This window comes from Toxorhynchites rutilus, chromosome 2 (assembly GCF_029784135.1).
Source record: "Toxorhynchites rutilus septentrionalis strain SRP chromosome 2, ASM2978413v1, whole genome shotgun sequence".
Taxonomy (NCBI): Eukaryota; Metazoa; Arthropoda; class Insecta; order Diptera; family Culicidae; genus Toxorhynchites; species Toxorhynchites rutilus.
The window spans coordinates 155,670,981-155,689,999 of record NC_073745.1 but is presented as its reverse complement, the minus strand read 5'-3'; the positions used below and the strand labels follow the sequence as shown (position 1 = coordinate 155,689,999).

The following is a 19,019-nucleotide window of genomic DNA, read 5'->3' as shown; positions in this document are numbered from 1 at the left end:
ACACTGGCAAGAAGGCGCCTCTTACTGCTACATGGTCCTGCATTATTCGGCATAATTCTTGCCATCCCTGCCACGACCCTTGCTGCTTTCTCACATGCGTATTTTACATGACTCTTGAATTTAAGTCAGTCATCGATGATAACACCCAAATATTTCAGCTCTCGTTTGGACGTAATTTTGTGATCCCCAACAATAATTTCTGCTTGATCCACCACTCTGCAATTGCTGATCAGCACCATTTCTGTTTTCTGGTGTGTTTTGTGTAATTTTGCATTCTTCATCCATTCTTCAACAATTTGAATTGACTCTGTAGCCAACATTTCGACTTCCTCTCTTGTCTCGCCAATCACTGTCAGCGAAATATCATCTGCGAAGCCAGTTATCTTCACGCCCTGCGGAAGCTTCAGCGTTAACACTTCGTCGTACATCCCGTTCCACAGCGTTGGACCTAGGATGGATCCTTGTGGGACACCCGCTGTGATATTGTACGTTTTTCGTCCTGTCTCTGTGTCGTAGATAAGAACCCGGTTTTGGAAATAACTTTTCATGATCTTGCACACATAGTCGGGAACTAACAATCTATGCAACGCCTCGGCGATGGCTCCCAGCTGGCACTGTTGAATGCATTCTTTACATCGATCGTTATCACTGCACAGTAGCGATCTCCACACCTTTTCTTCATCAGTGCTTTTCTGGCTGTCTCAGTGACTGACAGGATAGCATCCACTGTGGATCTATCTTTCCGAAACCCGAACTGCATCTTCGAGAGACCGTGCTCACTTTCTGTGCACCTTGTTATTCTATTGAGAATGATCCTCTCCAACAGTTTCCCTAGAGTGTCCAGAAGGCAAATGGGCCTATAAGAGGATGGCTCCCCAAGTGGCTTTCCTGGTTTTGGCAGTAGAACCAATTTCTGCCTCTTCCAGATATCTGGAAAGTTTCCTTCATTCAGGCATTTTTGCAGCGTTTCCCTAAACAATTCGGGGTATGCTTGCACCGCTGTTTTGAGTGCCACGTTGGGAATTCCATCTGGACCTGGGGCTTTGTTCACCTTCAGCTTCTTTGCTGCCGTTATCAGCTCGTCTATTGACACCCTCTCTACGTTTCCTTCATCATGATTGTACGGCGTAGGTAGCCAACTCACCGAATCGTGTTGCGGAAAGAGCACTTCTATGATACGCTTTAATTTATTTGGGCACCCTTCTCTGGGTATCGATGGACCTTTGAGTTTTGACAACACCACTCTATAAGCATTACCCTAGGGGTTCGCTTCTGCGTCCCGGCACAGCTCTTTGAAACAGTTCCGTCTACTGCAACTGATTTCATGCTTAAGTAAGGTTCTTGCCTCTCTGAACGCTAACCTGCACTCTGCTCTGTCAGTTACAGTCTTAGCCCTTTGCATTCTTCTCCTGGCTCGGAGGCAGCTCGTCCGGAGAGAGTTAATTGTTTCATTCCACCAATAGACCGATCGTCGTTCGTTTTTTGGCGTTATTTTTCGTGGCATTGCGATGTCACATGCTCGGACAACACTCTCTGTCAATTCGCTTGCATTTAAATTGGTGACAGGTCGCTCCATTTGGAGTGCTTCCAGAAAGAGATTTTTGTCGAACAATTTTATCTTCCACTTTCGACCGTCTTCTATCATCCCTCGTCTTGTTGATGAATTCTTATTGCAGATTGTGTAGCGAACCGCTTGGTGATCACTGTGAGTATAGCTATCGCAGACTCTCCAGTTCATATTTGGTGCCAGTGTCGGGGTGCAAAATGTGACATCTATAATGGATTCCCGACCGTTTCTATGGAAGGTGCTGGTGGATCCTTCATTTACCAGTTTTACATTCAGCTTTGCCAAGGCCTCGAGCAAGCTAAATCCCCTTGCATTTGTAAGTCTGCTCCCCCACTCCACTGCCCAAGCATTAAAATCCCCACCGATAACAACGGGATTCCGTCCGATGAGCTGTTCTGTCAAATTAAAGAGCATCCTGTCAAATTGCTCAATCGTCCATCTCGGGGGTGCATAACAACTGCATACGAAGAGTCCGTTAATTTTGGCAATCACGAACCCTTCGTATGCGGTGGATACCACTTCTTGTATTGGGTATCTCCCCATCGTCATTAGTGCGGCTATGTTGGCTTTATCGGCCAGCCAATTTCCATTGCTCGAAGGGACTTGGTACGGTTCAGCTATGATCGCCACATCGCATTTTGTTTCTGCTGTAGACTGCCATAGCAGTTGTTGTGCAGTGTCACAGTGGTTTAGGTTTATCTGTGTTATCTCCATTTTGCCATTGCCGCCATCGCCTTTTTAAAGATCGGACATCTCGGGCCTCCCGAAGCGTGACCATTTTCAGAGTCTGTTGGGCAGAGCATGCATCTCGGTGGTTTGGTGCAATCCTTTGCCAAGTGCCCCTTATCACCACACCTTATACAGTGGTCGGATCTATCGGGACCCGTGCATCTCTTAGCTCGGTGGCCGAAATCCATGCACTTGAAGCATCTTACTAATTGTCGATCAACTCTCAAGGGGCATACCGTCCAACCGACTTTTATTTTTCCAGTGTCGAGCAGCTTATTTGCTACGTTCGTCGGCAGTCGTATTTTCGCTGTTTGCGTGTCTCCGAACGTTTTTCTCAGTCGGATATTCAGCGATACATCTCCCAAAGTGAACTGCTCGTACAGGGCTTCTCTCAATTCATCTTCTGTCGTGATCTCATCCAGATTCCTGCATTCAATCACTGTCTCTTGAGATAGCGCCTTCACTTGCGCTGTTTCCCCCAGGGATTTCTCAATTAGCTCTTTATAAGCTGAGCTCTTTATCTTCGGGTCTTTCTTTAATTCGAACAGCATTTCACCGTTCTGGGTGCGTCTTATTTTCGCCACATTTTCTCCGAGATCTTTCAGGGACGGATCACCTTTAACCTTTCGTAGGATATCGGCATAGGTCGTAATGCCCGCTGTAGACACGATCAGAGCGTCTGATTTCTCCCTCTCCTTCCGGCGTTTCGGCCTGTCTTTCTTTTCCTCCCCTTGTTTTTTGCTTATAACTTTTTGCCACTCATTATGCTCGTTACGGTGTAGATCATTTTCGTCACGTGTTTCTTCACGACCCTCTCTCTGTTTTTTCGTTGCCCTTTTTTCTTCTGGAGTTTGCCTTCTCCTCTTTGCGGTTAACGGAGTTGAGTCTCCTGTTGGAGTTGAAACCACTTCGTTTGGCTCTCTTTGTACAGCCCCTTTCAGGGCATTTTCCACCTTTTCTGCTCTTGCCTTCCAAGACTGTTGTTCACGTTCTGCTGCTGCGAGCGCAGACTTGATTCTGATCGTAAGGGTTCGTATCACGGCGTGGACATTGTTACGAGACTTGATGTACTCGTAGAGCTCTTCACTTGCCTTCTTGGCTTCTCCCAACTTGGACTTGTTTTGTTGTAGCACTGGCTGCTCCTTGAGGGAAGTATTATCACTAATTTTTGATGTTGTCGATTGATTCGGCACCGGTGACCTTAGCACCTGTCCTCTTCTGGCAAAAATGCTCGCCTATTCTACTTCGTTATCCATTCGTGGTGTGTTTTTGGTATTCTCCATGTTCTATTGGGTCCCAACTCCGGGCCGCTATCTCCACTCGTTGTACATAGTCGCTTTTTAGTGATCCCATGGTTATCTATGCAAGCAGTGAGGCCATGCAAGGGTTGACACGATCCTTCATGGGGACCGTGTTCAGAGCCAGATCAGCGCAAATCAGGAATGTGACATCTGATGCCTAGTACCTAGTGCCTGAGCCTAGACGAGCTTCGAACGTACCCGAAGACATGCCAAGTTATTACCGGGACGGGGGCAACCGCACTATTAACCCACACGCCATTTCAGGAAGGTGTCACCCTTCCTCACTCCGGGAGCAGAATAGCACGACTGTCAGCCTTTAGCGTCACATGTTATCTATTTCCGTGTCATGTCCATTTTCCATTTCCTACCAGTATATCATAATCAGGATCTTACTGGCGTCGATCCTGATGTGCTTGGCACTCCCTTCGTTGCTCCTGTACCCGGTATTTCCCCCGTGCATTCTCCATAGGCTTTACCGCGCCCTTACTCGCGTTATCACCCGATTAGTCGCCTTCTACGACAGGGACAGGGACCTGGACCCGAAGTGCTATTCTAGGCCGGCAGCTCCACGGCTCAGGCCCTTTAAGCATCCTTTGGTTGACGTGGTTCGCAAGTTTATGAACCATGAATTGCAAGACTTTAAAATGAAACAATGAATTCACCGCTTTCCCACAGATAATTCAGTCGGGGACATAGAGCTGTCACGTTAATTAAACAGCCGACGTCACGTCCAGAGTTCGCTTTATTTTGCTATCATTAATGTCAGCAAAATTACCAGTATCAACGAAGAAACAATTGGATAGAGCTCCGGCGATGGGGTGAAATTCCTTCTCATTTTATCCAACCATGACAAAATAAACTTTCATATTATTTATTCTGCAGTCGGAATCACACATGCATCTTGCATCGTTCGTTGCACTTGTCCGCAGAGAGTGTGCTCACAGCTGTCCAAGCACAGCAAATTTTGGCACAGAGACCAGTTAAATTTATTCCCTAATAGAAACATAGTAACAACTGTGTGTATTTTTGTTTTCATTTGCTGAACGAAAATAAATTGTCTGACCGAACTGACCGAGAGCTGGTCATCAATCAAATTCGAAGCTGGTGTTCGGAGATAACTACTGCATGGTGCACTTAGCCAACCAGTACTAGAGTGATCGTGAGTGATTTCATTCTGGATGGTCGAAATACCTGTGCACTTGATATTCTTCCACAGATTATTCTCTTGAATTGGTCGTGTGATTAGTGTCATACTATCCTGATGGGAGCGTTGGGTTTGTTGACGCTGAGTGATTTCTCCAACAAGAAAATGTGTTACGAATTTATTGTACCATTAAACTTGTCACTCAAAATACAGCCTACCATTTGATTTCCAAAAAGGAGTGCACCAAATGCAAACGCTTCGATGGGTCGAACATCGAATAATTTCACTACTCTGCTGAGTGTTCTAGCACTTCGTGATATGCAAGTGTTCCGCGAGTGATACTCGATGTTGTAGGTGTTAAAAGGTAGGGTTGAAAAATAAGACACCAATTTTATTTTCCTATGATACCTAAACACTTGCGAGAATCGGTGTCTTTTGATAATGCTGCTTCATTTTTGGCAAAAGATTTTGGGGTTCGTTTCTGAAAATCCACCGCTGCTTTAGAAAAACCAAACAATCTCAAAGACTACGTTAGCGAATTAATGCTCAAGATACATTTACTCCATAAACCCCCGTTGAAAAGTGGTATTATTAATGAACTTTTAAATGTGCTAGCACCGTATACCTCATCCTTATTTCGAACTTAAAAACGATGAGTTTGTGTCGTGTAATTTTTGCGAGATCGTTATTCAGCTGTCATCTAAAACCTAAAAATTGACTTGGTTCATTGATCATTGAATCAATTTTGAAAATATCAAAGGAAAGGAAGAAGAACGAAGGGGAATATTTGCCTAGAGTATAAACAGTGGATCTCGCTTAGGCAAACTTTCTCCAGCATTTTCGAAAGTATTCGAAAAATGGATACTAACGCGCATTTTTGCTTTTGCAGATGAGCACAATATATTTTTGGATGAGCAGTTTAATTCCGAAAAGGCCACTCTACCATTCACCAGCCTCGTAGAATATACAACATAATCAGACGAAACTAAGTAGCAATTATTTCTTGCATTCCAAAACTCTTTGAAGCCATAATAAACCAAAAACTTTTTCAACAACTAAAGACACGAATTACGAATAAGCAACACGGTTTTATTCAAAGGACGATCAACAGCAACAAATTTGCTGGAATTTGTCACATTCATTTTGAATGCAATGGATAATGGTAATCAATTTGAAGCTCTATACACTGACTTTAGTAAGGCTTTCGATCGTGTTGATATACCATTACTGCTTCTTAAACTTCAAAAAATAGGGATAGAAGTCAAGTTATTGAAATGGCTAGAATCATATTGGACTGACCGTACCCAAATAGTAAGGTTTAATGGGAAAATTTCAAAACCAATATCTGTTACATCCGGAGTTCCTCAAGGCTCTCATTTGGGGCCACTTTTGTTCATTTTATTTGTTAATGACGTTTGCGTTTTTCTTAACAGTGTTGAGGCACTTATCTACGCAGATGATATGAAGCTGTATATGGAAATGAAGAATGAAGAAGACTCTCAAATATTCAAAAATGAAGTTAACATAGTTTATAATTGGTGCACTAAGAGTTTATTACAGCTCAATGTTAGGAAATGCACTTTGATGAAGAAAAACACCATTGAACAATGGTGTTATGCTGGGAAATCAACCCATCAGTAGATGTCAACGAGTAAGAGACTTAGGCGTGATCTTAGATTCAAAACTAATCTTCGATGGTCATTATAATACAATCATCCATAGAGCAAATAATATGTTGAGCTTCATCAAACGCTTTAGTTACCATTTCCACGATCCGTACACAATAAAAACATTGTATATTACATACGTCAGATCAATTCTCGAATACTGTAATATTGTATGGTCCCCCTACATAGCTTCACACGAAGACAGAATTGAATCTGTACAAAAACAATTTTTATTATTTGCACTTCGTAAACTAGGCTGGTCTTCATATCATCTCCCTCCATATGAGGCACGATGTATGCTAATCAATATGAATAGCTTAAAAGAACGTCGGAACTCTGCCATGATTCTATTTATTATTGACATCATATCACAACGAGTGGACTCAGAAGAAATATTAGGAAACCTAAATTTTAACGCACCGATTAGACACCTGAGAAACCCTAAAATTTTCTACATGAAGTACCGAAGAACGAATTATGCCAAATATAGTCCTACTGATCGTATGATGAGCCTCTGTAACGAACACAGTGAAATAATTGATGTAACTATTTGAATAGAACAAGTTACAGTTAAATTTCACTGTAATATTTGGGCAGCATATTTAGTCTACGCTGGTTTGACGAAATAAATAAAAAAATAAATAAATAAATAAATAAAAAATTTTGATCATGTAACTTGTTAAAATCGTCTTTTGAATTAAACGTATAAATTATCCAGCCAGCTCCCTTTAGTTTTTTTTTAGTTTTAAGTAAGTAGTTTTAAGTAGTATTAAGAATGTATTAGTCTACAATTTGAGTGACGACAATAAAACAATAACTAGTCAGTTTCAAAATCATCTGCTATGGCACTTCTTGATGTTGAAAAAGCATTCCTTCAGAGCACACACTGACAAAACAGACATAAGATGCAACATTTTAATCATGTCATTGTATCACCTGATCAATAGATACTCTCGATCATCTCTAACGAATAAACCTGCAGTTTACACACAAATAATATACACAAACCTGCAGTTTACACACAAATAATATTTCCAGTTATCGCATATGCGATGCCCGTTCGGGAGTGCTGTGCTCCAACACTCAAATTAAAACTTCAACGCATACAAAACAAAATTCTTCGTATGATTCTAAACTCTCCACCCATAACGCGAAATTCGGAGATACATCTGCTGGCCGGGTTTAAAACCTTGGATGAAATTATCAATATATATTGTATGAAATTTGAACAGAGCTGCGCTTTCTCAATACACGGAATAATACAAAATCTGTATGATTATGCTACTGACTTTCGATAAGGGTTCCAGTTTCCAGTTAGATAAGTAGATTAAGTTGGGACGTAAATAATTTGGGGAGGGTATCTTATAAATTAGATTTAGGTATTAAACACAGATAACAAAAAACTAGAAATGTTTGGGTTAATTTTACAACAGGAATATGAAACAATCGGATAATGTGTATGTTAAAAATCATTACAGAACTTGACATTGCAACTTAAAGATGTAGAACCCTAGATTGATCAATTGAAGTGTAGTATTATATTATAACATAAACCAAACTAAGAAATAAAAAGAATTTAAGTGAAGAAAATGCAAACTTTCAGTTTCGTTCTGTTTTCAAAGCAATGAAAAGTCTTAAAATTGCATGAAACGTCGAGATCTAGTGTCATCTCGAAAAAAAACTTTTTTGTCAAAAATCGACACTCTCGGACTTTTTTTTCGGAATACGAGACGAAACGTATGGTTTTAAGTGGCATAAATATTAGCTCATTCGAACTTCATCTATTAGTGTCACAGACGTTAAAATTTGAGTTTTTTTTTAAAAAACGAGCCTCAAGCCTTGACAGATGATAATTTAGAAGATTGTCAATGTAGCCGTAGATTCCCTACAAGCGAACCGACAGCAGGCACTTACCAGATGACAGAATCAATAGAACGGAGATGATCTTGGAAGATGCCCTGAGTAGGCTTGGTTTAAGGAGTTTGTGATATGTGCATTTCACATATCATAAATCCTAATACTTCCCACGACACTTCTAGCAGACCGCACTTTTGTGCTGAACTGTGGAGTGTCAATTTCCCATGAATTATATTGAAACTTCAAACTAACGCATCAGCAAGCGATAATCGGTCGATACATATTCAGCAATTTTACCATTCAATAAACAGTATCATATTTCGGTCTGGATACTTGTGGCTTGACAACAAGCCACAAGTGTCGCGACAATGCTATCGATGCATTCTCATGTTCCCTCATATATAATGATTACTGATTGGCAAAAAACATGACTCCAGAGGCCTCAATAGATTTATTAAGAACAAAATGAATAAACAACAGTAACTTTTTAACCACCAACGTGGCAAGTCGTAGTAATTAATCAATCCAAAATTTCCGAACCTAACAAGGTTGCTAGAAAGTTTATCAGAATTATGTCCAGGTTGATATGTAATCGCTCCGTGTTCAACGAGCAACTTTCCGTGTGGGTATTGCTACGAATATTTTTTATCAATTGTAACCAATGCAATCATAATATTGAACTCTTTGTTTGGTCATGTATAGAATTTAGCTATGAAAGAATTGAAAAATTTACATTGAAGAATTTACAGGATTTTTAAATAAAACAAATAGAGTTAAATTTCAGGCAATTTTTTTTTCTCCTTCAAAATATGATCTGTCTGAGGCAACACACATGTACCAACGCTTGAACCAGTCCTCCTAGCATCCCTGGTAGGCCGACGAAGGGATGGCCTTTAGTTCCCTCGTCGCATTCTTTGTGATCTCCTCGATCGACTGAAATCTCTTTCCACGAAGTGGCAACTTTAACTTGGGGAACAAAAAAAGTCGCACAGGGCCATATCAGGTGAATACGGTGCTTGATGAATGGTATTTACTTGATATTTGGTCAAATAATTCAGTACAATTCGGGCTCGGTGCGATGGGCGTTCTCATCATGCAAAATCCAAGAATTCTCGGCCCACATTTCCGGTCGTTTGCGACGTACAGCATCTCTCAAACTCTTCAAAATAGACACATAATATTCTTTGTTGACTGTCTGGCCTGGTGAAAAGTACTCATAGTGCAATAAGCCTTTGCAATCGAAGAAAACAGTCAACATTCACCTTCACTTTGACGCGATATTTTCGGTTTCGGCTCGGCTTCGAAGCGCCACTCGGACGATTGTTTCTTTGTTTCAATGAACAAACTCTTGGTTCAACAAAATTATCCATGGTAAAATGTGACAAATTAAAATAAGTTGATCGATGTGTACAAATGCCAGGACGACACTAATGATCGGATGGTACTAAACCAGATATATGTGCGTCTTAAGGCCGTACCAACATAAGAAAAAAAAACCGGTTCCCACATGAACGGTACGTTTAAATAAAAAAAATCCCGATACTTTCTGATGTGTACGAGTTACTCTTATCTTGGCGGGCTTTATCTTATGTACCGTGTGTATCTTCCTCAGAAATACAAGCAATTAGGAAAGTGAAGCGGGTTAAATTCATTTCAACCAACTTGACAATTCTCCTTTGCTTAATGTCTTCAGAATCTGGAATATAAAATTGGCTAAAATTTACGTAATCGTAATTACGTAAAATTCGAAAACAGTTCTTTCTCGAATAATCTTGTCCTACTTGAAGTTTCCATTCGTGCCCTTAGGTACAAACCTTTATACTTCTTCGAAATCTTATCTGCCCACATAAATTGAAAATTTGACCTTGCCCTTGAGTTTATTTTGTTTGTTTTAGGAAGGAAAATTTAATTTTATAAGAAGGAAGAATTAATTTGATAATTTGATTCCGTCGAAGTAATAATTAGACCTCATACAGAATTTGTTCAAATCTCCAAAACTCTCTGTCGGTTTTCTATATGCTAATTTGTTCTCAAAATATTGAAAATTAAAAAAAATACAACAACTTTTTAATTCAATCGTAGATGTCTTACTACAATGTTCTGAAAAGCAAATTCAAGATGAATAATTTGTCTAATTTGATTCGTAAAAAAAGTCTATGTCTAGAATAGAGACAGACCCCTCCTCTCTACTCCACTTAGAGAGGGGGATGAGTATCTATTCACCATAGAAACGTTTCGTGCCCCCTAAAATCTTCACATGCCAAATTTGGCTCCATTTGCTTGACTAGTTCTCGAGTAAATAGAAATTTGTGTTTCATTTGTATGGCAGCCTCCCCTTAGAGAGGGGAGGGGGGGTGGTGTGAAGAGTCTAACCATCATAGGAACATTTATTGCACCCTAAAACCACCATATGCTTAATTTGGTTCCATTTGCTTGGTTAGTTCTCGAGTAATATAGAATTTTGTGTTTCATCTATATATATATATATATATATATATATATATATATATATATATATATATATATATATATATATATATATATATATATATATATATATATATATATATATATATATATAGACCTGCAGTGTTTCAAATATAGCTCCAGTTCTGCGCTGCAGTACTTTGCTTCGCTCCTTTTTTGCTGAATGTATGGCGATGAATGGCAAATTTATAGCCACAAATTTCAGAAGAATCGCGGCCATGCGATATATCGGATGCTACCTTTACTATGAAGCTAAGCAATGTTATATATGAATGAGTAACTAAAAGTGAACGAACGCAGGATGCGAAACTTTGCCTATAAACAGATACATTTTAGAGGGATAGAGCTATACAACAGTGTTTCCGATAGCAACTGAGTATAATTTCATTAATTTTTCGATATTGATGGACCATTGTACGAGCAGCATCGTTCCGAACAAGGGAAAAAGCTGAATTTCAGCTGAATGACAGAGCTCGGTAAAATATTTCTACTACTGTGAAGAATGAATGATATTTCTAAAACTAGATGATTGATGGAGCTCTAGTTTATCATTGTTCCGATTACTGCTGATTGATTGCCGAATCCATCATTTCTAATCTATATCAAAGTTTTAGTTGATAGAATTTATATTTCATTAGTGCATATCAGCTTCGCATAGAACGAATTGTGAGAAATTTAATTATCTATTAAATTGTCTGACATTTAGTGGTGTATAATCGCCCTACACAAAATCTATCGCAGAATTTATAAAAGGTGGCTTTCATTTTAGCACACTTTTCAATTTTGTAGAATACTGTTATACAAATTTCAGGTATCCTTAATGCTTAAGCTTCTCTTTTTAAAATCCATGGAGGAGGAGGACTGATGTTAATTACGAAGATTGAAGGCAAGCAGGAAAAGCCACAAACAAAAAAATTATTCAAATCAATTACATGGCTGAAAACTCCACGAGTTCAGTTTTCGTACCTTTGGATTGTAAAATCTGACCCGATTCACGTTAACAATCGTTCCTGACATTCAGCGATCGCAGCAAAGTAATTTTCTGTGTCAAGCTGCTGTAGGTAATTAAATTTAATGAACAAAAGTGTACCAGCATGGAACGTTTACGGGTGGTTTGCTGTGACATTCTACGCTACGAATTCCGCGCGCGGATTCGAGGAATGTTGACCGAAGTCGATGTTCATAGGAGCTTGGAGTTTCTCGCTCCGACTCTGCATTAGAAAACGGCGAGCATTTTGAAAATTAGGTGCAAAGTAGGGTTATTTTCTTGGAGACTATGGAGTTTGTTATTAGTTTCTCGTATCACTGTCCCCTTTGCATGTTCCGTGTTATTAAAGCTTCTGAAATAGAAAAGGTAAAGCAAAAAAAAAAGGACAAGCGGAGGGTGCACACAGAGCTACGTTGTTTCTCATTCTGTTAATTAAGCTTAGGCCAGAATTCCACAGAGACAACCTTTGGTTGGCTGTCGGCAAGAAGACGATAGCTTGGAACTCATCAGTTATGTAGAAGAGTTTTTTTTGTAATATTGCTTCGATGGAAAATCGAAAAATCTGTGTGATTGTCGTAGACTACCTACCCTAGTTGTCTCAGTAGAATCCCGGTTAAAGGGACATGTACATCGTATACGCATTACAATCATTCAGCGAGAAAGCGAAACAAACGCATGTCAGTTATACGCGATAATTTAATTTTCTGAACTCTTCCCGTCGGGATCACGAAGAAGCGGGATATGGATGTTAAGATTACACGATAACTTACTTAAGACGATTGTGTTCACCGTGATTACTATATATTGAGATACACATTTATTTTAACTTGAACAGATAGCTCTGCTGCAAATATTAAATCAAGTTAAAAACCCTACACTCTATCAAAAATACGCAAACAGAAAAACATGTTTTATTGATATGACCACCAGCAGAACACCCAAGTAACGTAATTGACAGTTTTCGGAGCAAAGGTGCAATAAAAATATAAATATTGTGTTTCATATTCGTCCGTCAATAATGAAAAAATACATATGGCATTCAAATAATCATCAGTTGATAAGATGAATCCATAGAATGCACTAAAAATTATGCAGGAAGGAGAATATTTCAACAATGGCTCAAAAATCTACATTAATGAATCGTTGTGTAAAAATAATATTGAGATTGTTTGCTTCAATATGATTTGAACGACAATATTTGAACACGAAACAAACTAAACGCAGAGCACCCATGTCGAAAAGTCCATCTGATAGATGTTTTATAAATATCGACCGAGTAATGAAGCGAAACAACATATTCATTTTAACCTTCTGACCAACATCAACAATCGATAAGGACTGCGCTTCACAGTGAATCATTATTACAGCACAAGGTCAGAGCATTCGTCCCGTAGGTAATCACGCTTACATAATCATACATTCACTCACTATATAAAGATGAGACTGTTCCGATTGCAGGTTAATTACGTCGGTAATCCCATCAGCTGTTCATCATGGCTTCGCTTCAATTGATTGTGGCCGTTGTTGCCGTTCTGGTAGGTTCACATCTCTGAGTTGGTGGTGCATTATTCATTATAACGATATTTTTATCAACAGTCCTACACCGTCACCGTCAACGCCGACATAACCGAACTTAAGCAAACCTGTGCCAAGTTGTTACGTGTGCCCGCCGAAGATTTGGAGCGGTATCTACGCTCAGAGTATGAAGAGAAGCATGAGGACCATTGCTTCATACGATGTGTTTCCATCCTGAACGGAATGTATGACGATGACAAGGGAGTACAGTTTGGGAAACTGCACGGTGCGTTTGGGGAAGGACTGACAGAAGAGGAATATACCGAACAGGCGAAGACCTGTGTTCTTTCGGAGGAAGAAGCAGCGAAAGAAGATTGTCACTGTAGGAAGGCATCAAGGGAAATGTCGTGTATTCTCAAGCAATACCTTGATCGAAAGAAGACACAGCAGGAATAACTTTGATTTGTAATAAATATATTATTCAAATCACTTAATTCAGGGTGTTTGTGTGAGAAGTATGAAGACGATATCATGAAATTATCTCAAACGAGTTTGTTTCAACTGGTCAAAAGGTAAATACTAAACTCTTCCCCAACTATTCCGCGTAGCGAATCACTAGTGTTCTGTGTTGCTAAAAAGGGAATGTGGTAAAAGAAATAACTCACGTCATATTAATTTACGTCACTCACGTCGCAGAATGCGGGGGATTATCCTAGTGTTTTGAATAATTTGATGGTCTGAATCCACCAATTTCGTTCCAAATATCACACTCCTGGAAACTTGAGCTCTTCCATACGATAATGCACCGACTCACAAGTCACTACTTTAGTCTTTGGCTAACAGACGTTATGTCTGTGACTTTATTTATCCGCTGTAAAAAAAGAGAAAAATCATAGGTATCAAACCTATGATTTTTCTCTTTTTTCAAAACTTATTGCAAAATAAAATGGGCATTCTCATGACGAAGCATTGAACGCCGTTAATAAAAAAAGGAAGATATCGCATTTCAATCGCCATTAAATCGATGTGAACTTAAAATTAAATCTGGAGGAACCAATTTGAATAGTAAAATCCACAAATATTAAAATAATATATGATGTATTTTTACTATTAGTTCCGTTAGTTCACGTCTCGTCTCGTCTTGACTCCAGTCACTGTCGAGTCGAGCAAAATATCCTATTCCAATACACGAGTTTCATTGATTTGTTTTATTTGGTAGACTGGAAATACTTCTGTCAATTTTTATCGATATGATCAGAGATGTCAGATGTTTTGAAATATTTTAAGGAAAACAACAAACATTTCTAAAATTGATAAATTGAGACTCTTCTCACTGCCAAAATCCTAAAATCATGAGGGACAGGAACAAGTTTCATACATCTTTTTGTTTTATTGATGATGTTTGTCGCCGCACAGGTCATGCATTAAGACCGCGATTCATCGCGGAACAATAGAGCGGGTGTTTAGACCACGCTCTATCATGAATAGTCAGGAAACAACATTATTCCCCGGCTTTCCGCCGGAAAGATAAAGGAAAGGAAAGATAAACAAAACAAATGCTGCGTAGGTTGTTTATTGCACCGGAGCTTATTCCGGTGGAATGACACAGAGTAGGAAAAATATGAGTAAGAGCTCGTTAGGAGCTCATTAGGGCAATAAACAAAGGGGAAAAGATAACACGCCTGCGAGCGTGTAAATAATCATCCCTCGTTTGCCCGCCTGGCTTAGAATAACTAATTGTTTTCTTTTCTCTCTCTTATGCTACGCCCTTCTGGGGTAGACAAGACCTCACAAGGAGGCAAATATGTTTATTGCGATGGGCTGCGCAGGCAACTTATCGCTATGAGTAACAAATGGTAGAAATATAGAAAAACACGTGTTCTCCCCGGATCTCGCACATGAGCGAGAAAGGGAGAACAAATAGTAGCTAGAGATAAAATTATGTATAAAAACCTAAGAAATTCTATGAATAAAGCACTCTCATCTGAACTCTCGAACTGCACACTTTAAATCAAGGCAAAATATCACATCCAGGACGAGCCCCCCCCCACCAGGAAGGATCAACCAAGGAAGGATCAACCAAGGAAGGATCAAAATAGAAGGTCGAGTGAGTATAGCCAGAGGCCAAATTAATCCCGGCCAAATCCGAAACTTCCAACCTCTTCCCTTTCCTTTATCCTTCCCCTTGGCCCCGCCCGGCCAAAACCTCCCAGTGACGCGGTACCACCGGATTTAACAAGTAGGCGCATATGCACTCTACTAGATCTGGCCTACCACAAAGCGTCCGGTAAAGGGCCTCCCTATTTTCAAAGCACGATAAGCTGCAACCACATTTGGTGGTTGCAACGAGGAATCCATTCCTCGTCCTCTGAGCTGCGCCGACATTTGGTGGCTCCAGAGAGGACTAGTTCCAAACTAGCCTAGCTGTGGAGCGACATTTGGTGGCTCCAGAGAGGACTAGTTCCAAACTAGCCTAGCTGTGGAGCGACATTTGGTGGCTCCAGAGAGGAGTCTTATTTCAAGACAAGGTACGAACTCACAATAAAGTGCTCGGTTGAGTTGAGAGTCCTGTTTAAATTGCTTTGCGCCCGTCTTAGCACGGAGGAAGTTCGGTCTAGAAAGACGAACAATAAAAGCCAAGAGGCTAATTGCGCATTTCAAATAAAACAGTAATTTGTCCTGAAAGACGGACATCTGTGGAATAAAAGTAATTTGTCCTGCAAGACGGACACATCGCCAGTCAGGCATAGTTGGACGAAGGCAACAGGCGCCTCGTCAACATCAAGTGCAACCCGGTCACGAGGCCCGGCAAGCAAATATTTAAAAACAATCGGATTCCGAGAGGCGGATCCAAAATAACAAAATAATTAAAGGCATCGCCGGAGTGCGATAAAAATAAGAAGGTGTCCAGTAACGGCACAAGGAACTGCCTAAGAGCAGTAACGGAACCATTCGTGTTCAAATTGAAGTTCGTCTTAAAGAAAAATCGTCCGAAAACGGTACTGGTTTTGTCAGGGGACAGAACTAAGAGCTCATACGGTTGAGGAAAATATTCAAGATAGGAAAAGAAATCAACAAACTTAAAAATGGCCTCTAGCTTTGAAATTGAAACACTTTCATCCAACATAATAGCCCGAACCTCCATCGAACTCTATAGTATTTTAGAACGAGAATGTCATGCCAAGAAACGTGCAGTGTTTGCTCGATGGGAACTCTACGACAAAAAGTATCAGGCAAAGAAAGACAGAGGATGGACGGCTGAGGATGATAAGTGGAAAGTGGAAATAGAGGTACAAGATAATCAAATACTGGACGAACTGGAGGAACGACAATCCAGATACAGAATGAAAATGAACGAAATAGCAGCGGCACATGGAATTCAACTTCCACAGATTAGGATGTATGCGGTGAAGAAACCACCAGAGTCCGCCGAAGATATAAAATCTGCAAACATTGAAACAAATAAAAATGTTGAGTGCGGGACAGAGGAAGCTCTGAGTAAATCGGTCACAGATGGAAGAATTGTGGCAAATATGAAAGAGTCGTTTCAGATAAACGACGCCACTCCAATAGAAAAGGTTGTCAGTAAGGCTAAAGGCAGGTCCACTAAAGTAAGGGTTGCGAGGTCAAAACAAAAGCAATCTACCGACGAAATTATAGAAAAGGTACCACAACTAAAGACTCCCGAATCAAACACGATATCCGTTGCAGTACAAGTCGATGAACAAATAATTGAGTCAATGAGAAAAGAATCGACTTTTGTGATTAATGAAAATAAAATCAGATCAGAAAGCCCAACGCGTAGAAGAAGACGCAATAAAAAGATTATAACAAAGGACGTCTCATCACCTTGGTTTAACCCATCTAAACTAATAAAATTGATGATGATGTTGGTAATGTCGTTTTCCTTAATCAACGCCATGTCGATAAAACCCATCGACAGTGACGGATTAATGTTTGATCATCAAGGAACGTGTTTACTGCATAAAGACACAGGGCTAACACATATACAAACGAACACAATTCCCGGTGATGAGGACAACCGTAACGAGATTAACCGAAATATGTTGTATGACGGAAATATGGACACCTTTGAAAATTTTTGTATCCTTCGTAAGAAGCGAATTAAGAAGTCGGTGGATCAGCCGAATACTTTGGAAAATAGTGATGATATGCAGGAAATCCATATAGACGGCATTTATCAAATGAAGGATCCGATTGGAAGCTATTGTATGCAGAAGAAGAAAATGCTAAAATTGAATCAAAAGTTTGTGGAGAATTTCCTCGAAGATTTCAATGCTAAGTTATATGATTATCTGTCCGAGCTTCATGTCTATCTGAATGAAATGAATGGGCTCAATGAATGTGATGTTGAATTGGAAGAAGACTCAGTTGAAATTAATGAGGTAGAAAACATCAAAATGGAGACAGAGCCGAATTATGGAGAAGATCATAGTATCGCGTTATATCGATATAAAGTATTTTTGCAACCGGTCACAGAAACAGTGGGTGCAATTTCTCAACACATTTAACAAGGATGGTCTCACGAGAGGGACAAGGGTGAGATTATAGTTAACACCCCTTAGACGAACTTAGACTTAGAATGGAAAATGCTGAAGCAAACTAGCTCATCCTTTAAGATTAAGGATACAGTTGCCGAAACGACCACACAGGAATATGAGGGCCGGCGTATGAAAATGAAGTTCCCAAGATGGAACCGAGGGATTTGGGACCACCCAAATCTTATTTGCTTAGAGGACACTGCACTTTAAGGACCAAGCATTGAGGAGGACAAGCTGCGAACCTAGCATCATATCCGAAAGAAGCAGCCAAATAGATGTAAGCTCGCGCCAGAGCCAAGATGAATCAAGGACCAAGCATTGAGGAGGTCAACCGGTAGAACCAGACATATGCTAAATAAAAAAAACACAACTTCGAATTGAAAATCGTTCTGTTAAAAACACGTTGAATGTATTAATGATTTGTAGTTCAGGACACTTTTATGGAAAGAAGAAATATTGAAGAAATGAATATACTCCTGTGAGAGTAAGAAGTCATATAGATGAATTGATGAAGCACTAAGCTGTAAATGATTGAAACACAGAAAAGGATAAGATCGCATTGTATTTGCAACACTCAAAAATAAATCCATAGGCAAACGAATACGTTCAAATGGTTTACGTTATTCAACCATGAATCATCCACTCATAGTAAATCGAATTTGATTTGTATAGCTTCAAGTTGAAACAAAAAGAAAATGTAATAAAAACATAACCCTAATGGATATTGTAGAATAATTAGAAACAGATGCGGCACAGCTCAATTGGTAAATCTGCCTTACGCGATTTACGAGGGCCGGTATGTCGCCGCACAGGTCATGCATTAAGACCGCGATTCATCGCGGAACAATAGAGCGGGTGTTTAGACCACGCTCTATCATGAATAGTCAGGAAACAACATTATTCCCCGGCTTTCCGCCGGAAAGATAAAGGAAAGGAAAGATAAACAAAACAAATGCTGCGTAGGTTGTTTATTGCACCGGAGCTTATTCCGGTGGAATGACACAGAGTAGGAAAAATATGAGTAAGAGCTCGTTAGGAGCTCATTAGGGCAATAAACAAAGGGGAAAAGATAACACGCCTGCGAGCGTGTAAATAATCATCCCTCGTTTGCCCGCCTGGCTTAGAATAACTAATTGTTTTCTTTTCTCTCTCTTATGCTACGCCCTTCTGGGGTAGACAAGACCTCACAAGGAGGCAAATAT

General features: G+C 39.8%; 2 protein-coding genes across 11 annotated transcripts in view; one reads left to right on the top strand and one right to left on the bottom strand.

Moving 5' to 3' along the window:
• LOC129770377 (small conductance calcium-activated potassium channel protein) overlaps positions 1 to 19,019 on the bottom strand; it is a 691,836-nt gene that overhangs the window by 502,599 nt on the left and 170,218 nt on the right. The gene's annotated exons all lie outside the window — the stretch shown is intronic.
• LOC129770386 (uncharacterized) lies at positions 13,139 to 13,749 on the top strand. Its single transcript, XM_055773204.1, has 2 exons — positions 13,139 to 13,275; positions 13,337 to 13,749. Exons 1-2 carry the CDS (start codon positions 13,234 to 13,236, stop codon positions 13,709 to 13,711), a joined length of 417 nt encoding a protein of 138 aa, XP_055629179.1. The 5' UTR covers positions 13,139 to 13,233; the 3' UTR covers positions 13,712 to 13,749.

Excerpts from the sequence above, each read along its gene's own strand:
- LOC129770386 (XM_055773204.1), top strand. The coding sequence starts at position 13,234 with ATGGCTTCGCTTCAATTGATTGTGGCCGTTGTTGCCGTTCTG. Across the intron at positions 13,276-13,336 it reads TGGCCGTTGTTGCCGTTCTG|TCCTACACCGTCACCGTCAA; the intron begins GTAGGTTCACAT and ends TTTTATCAACAG.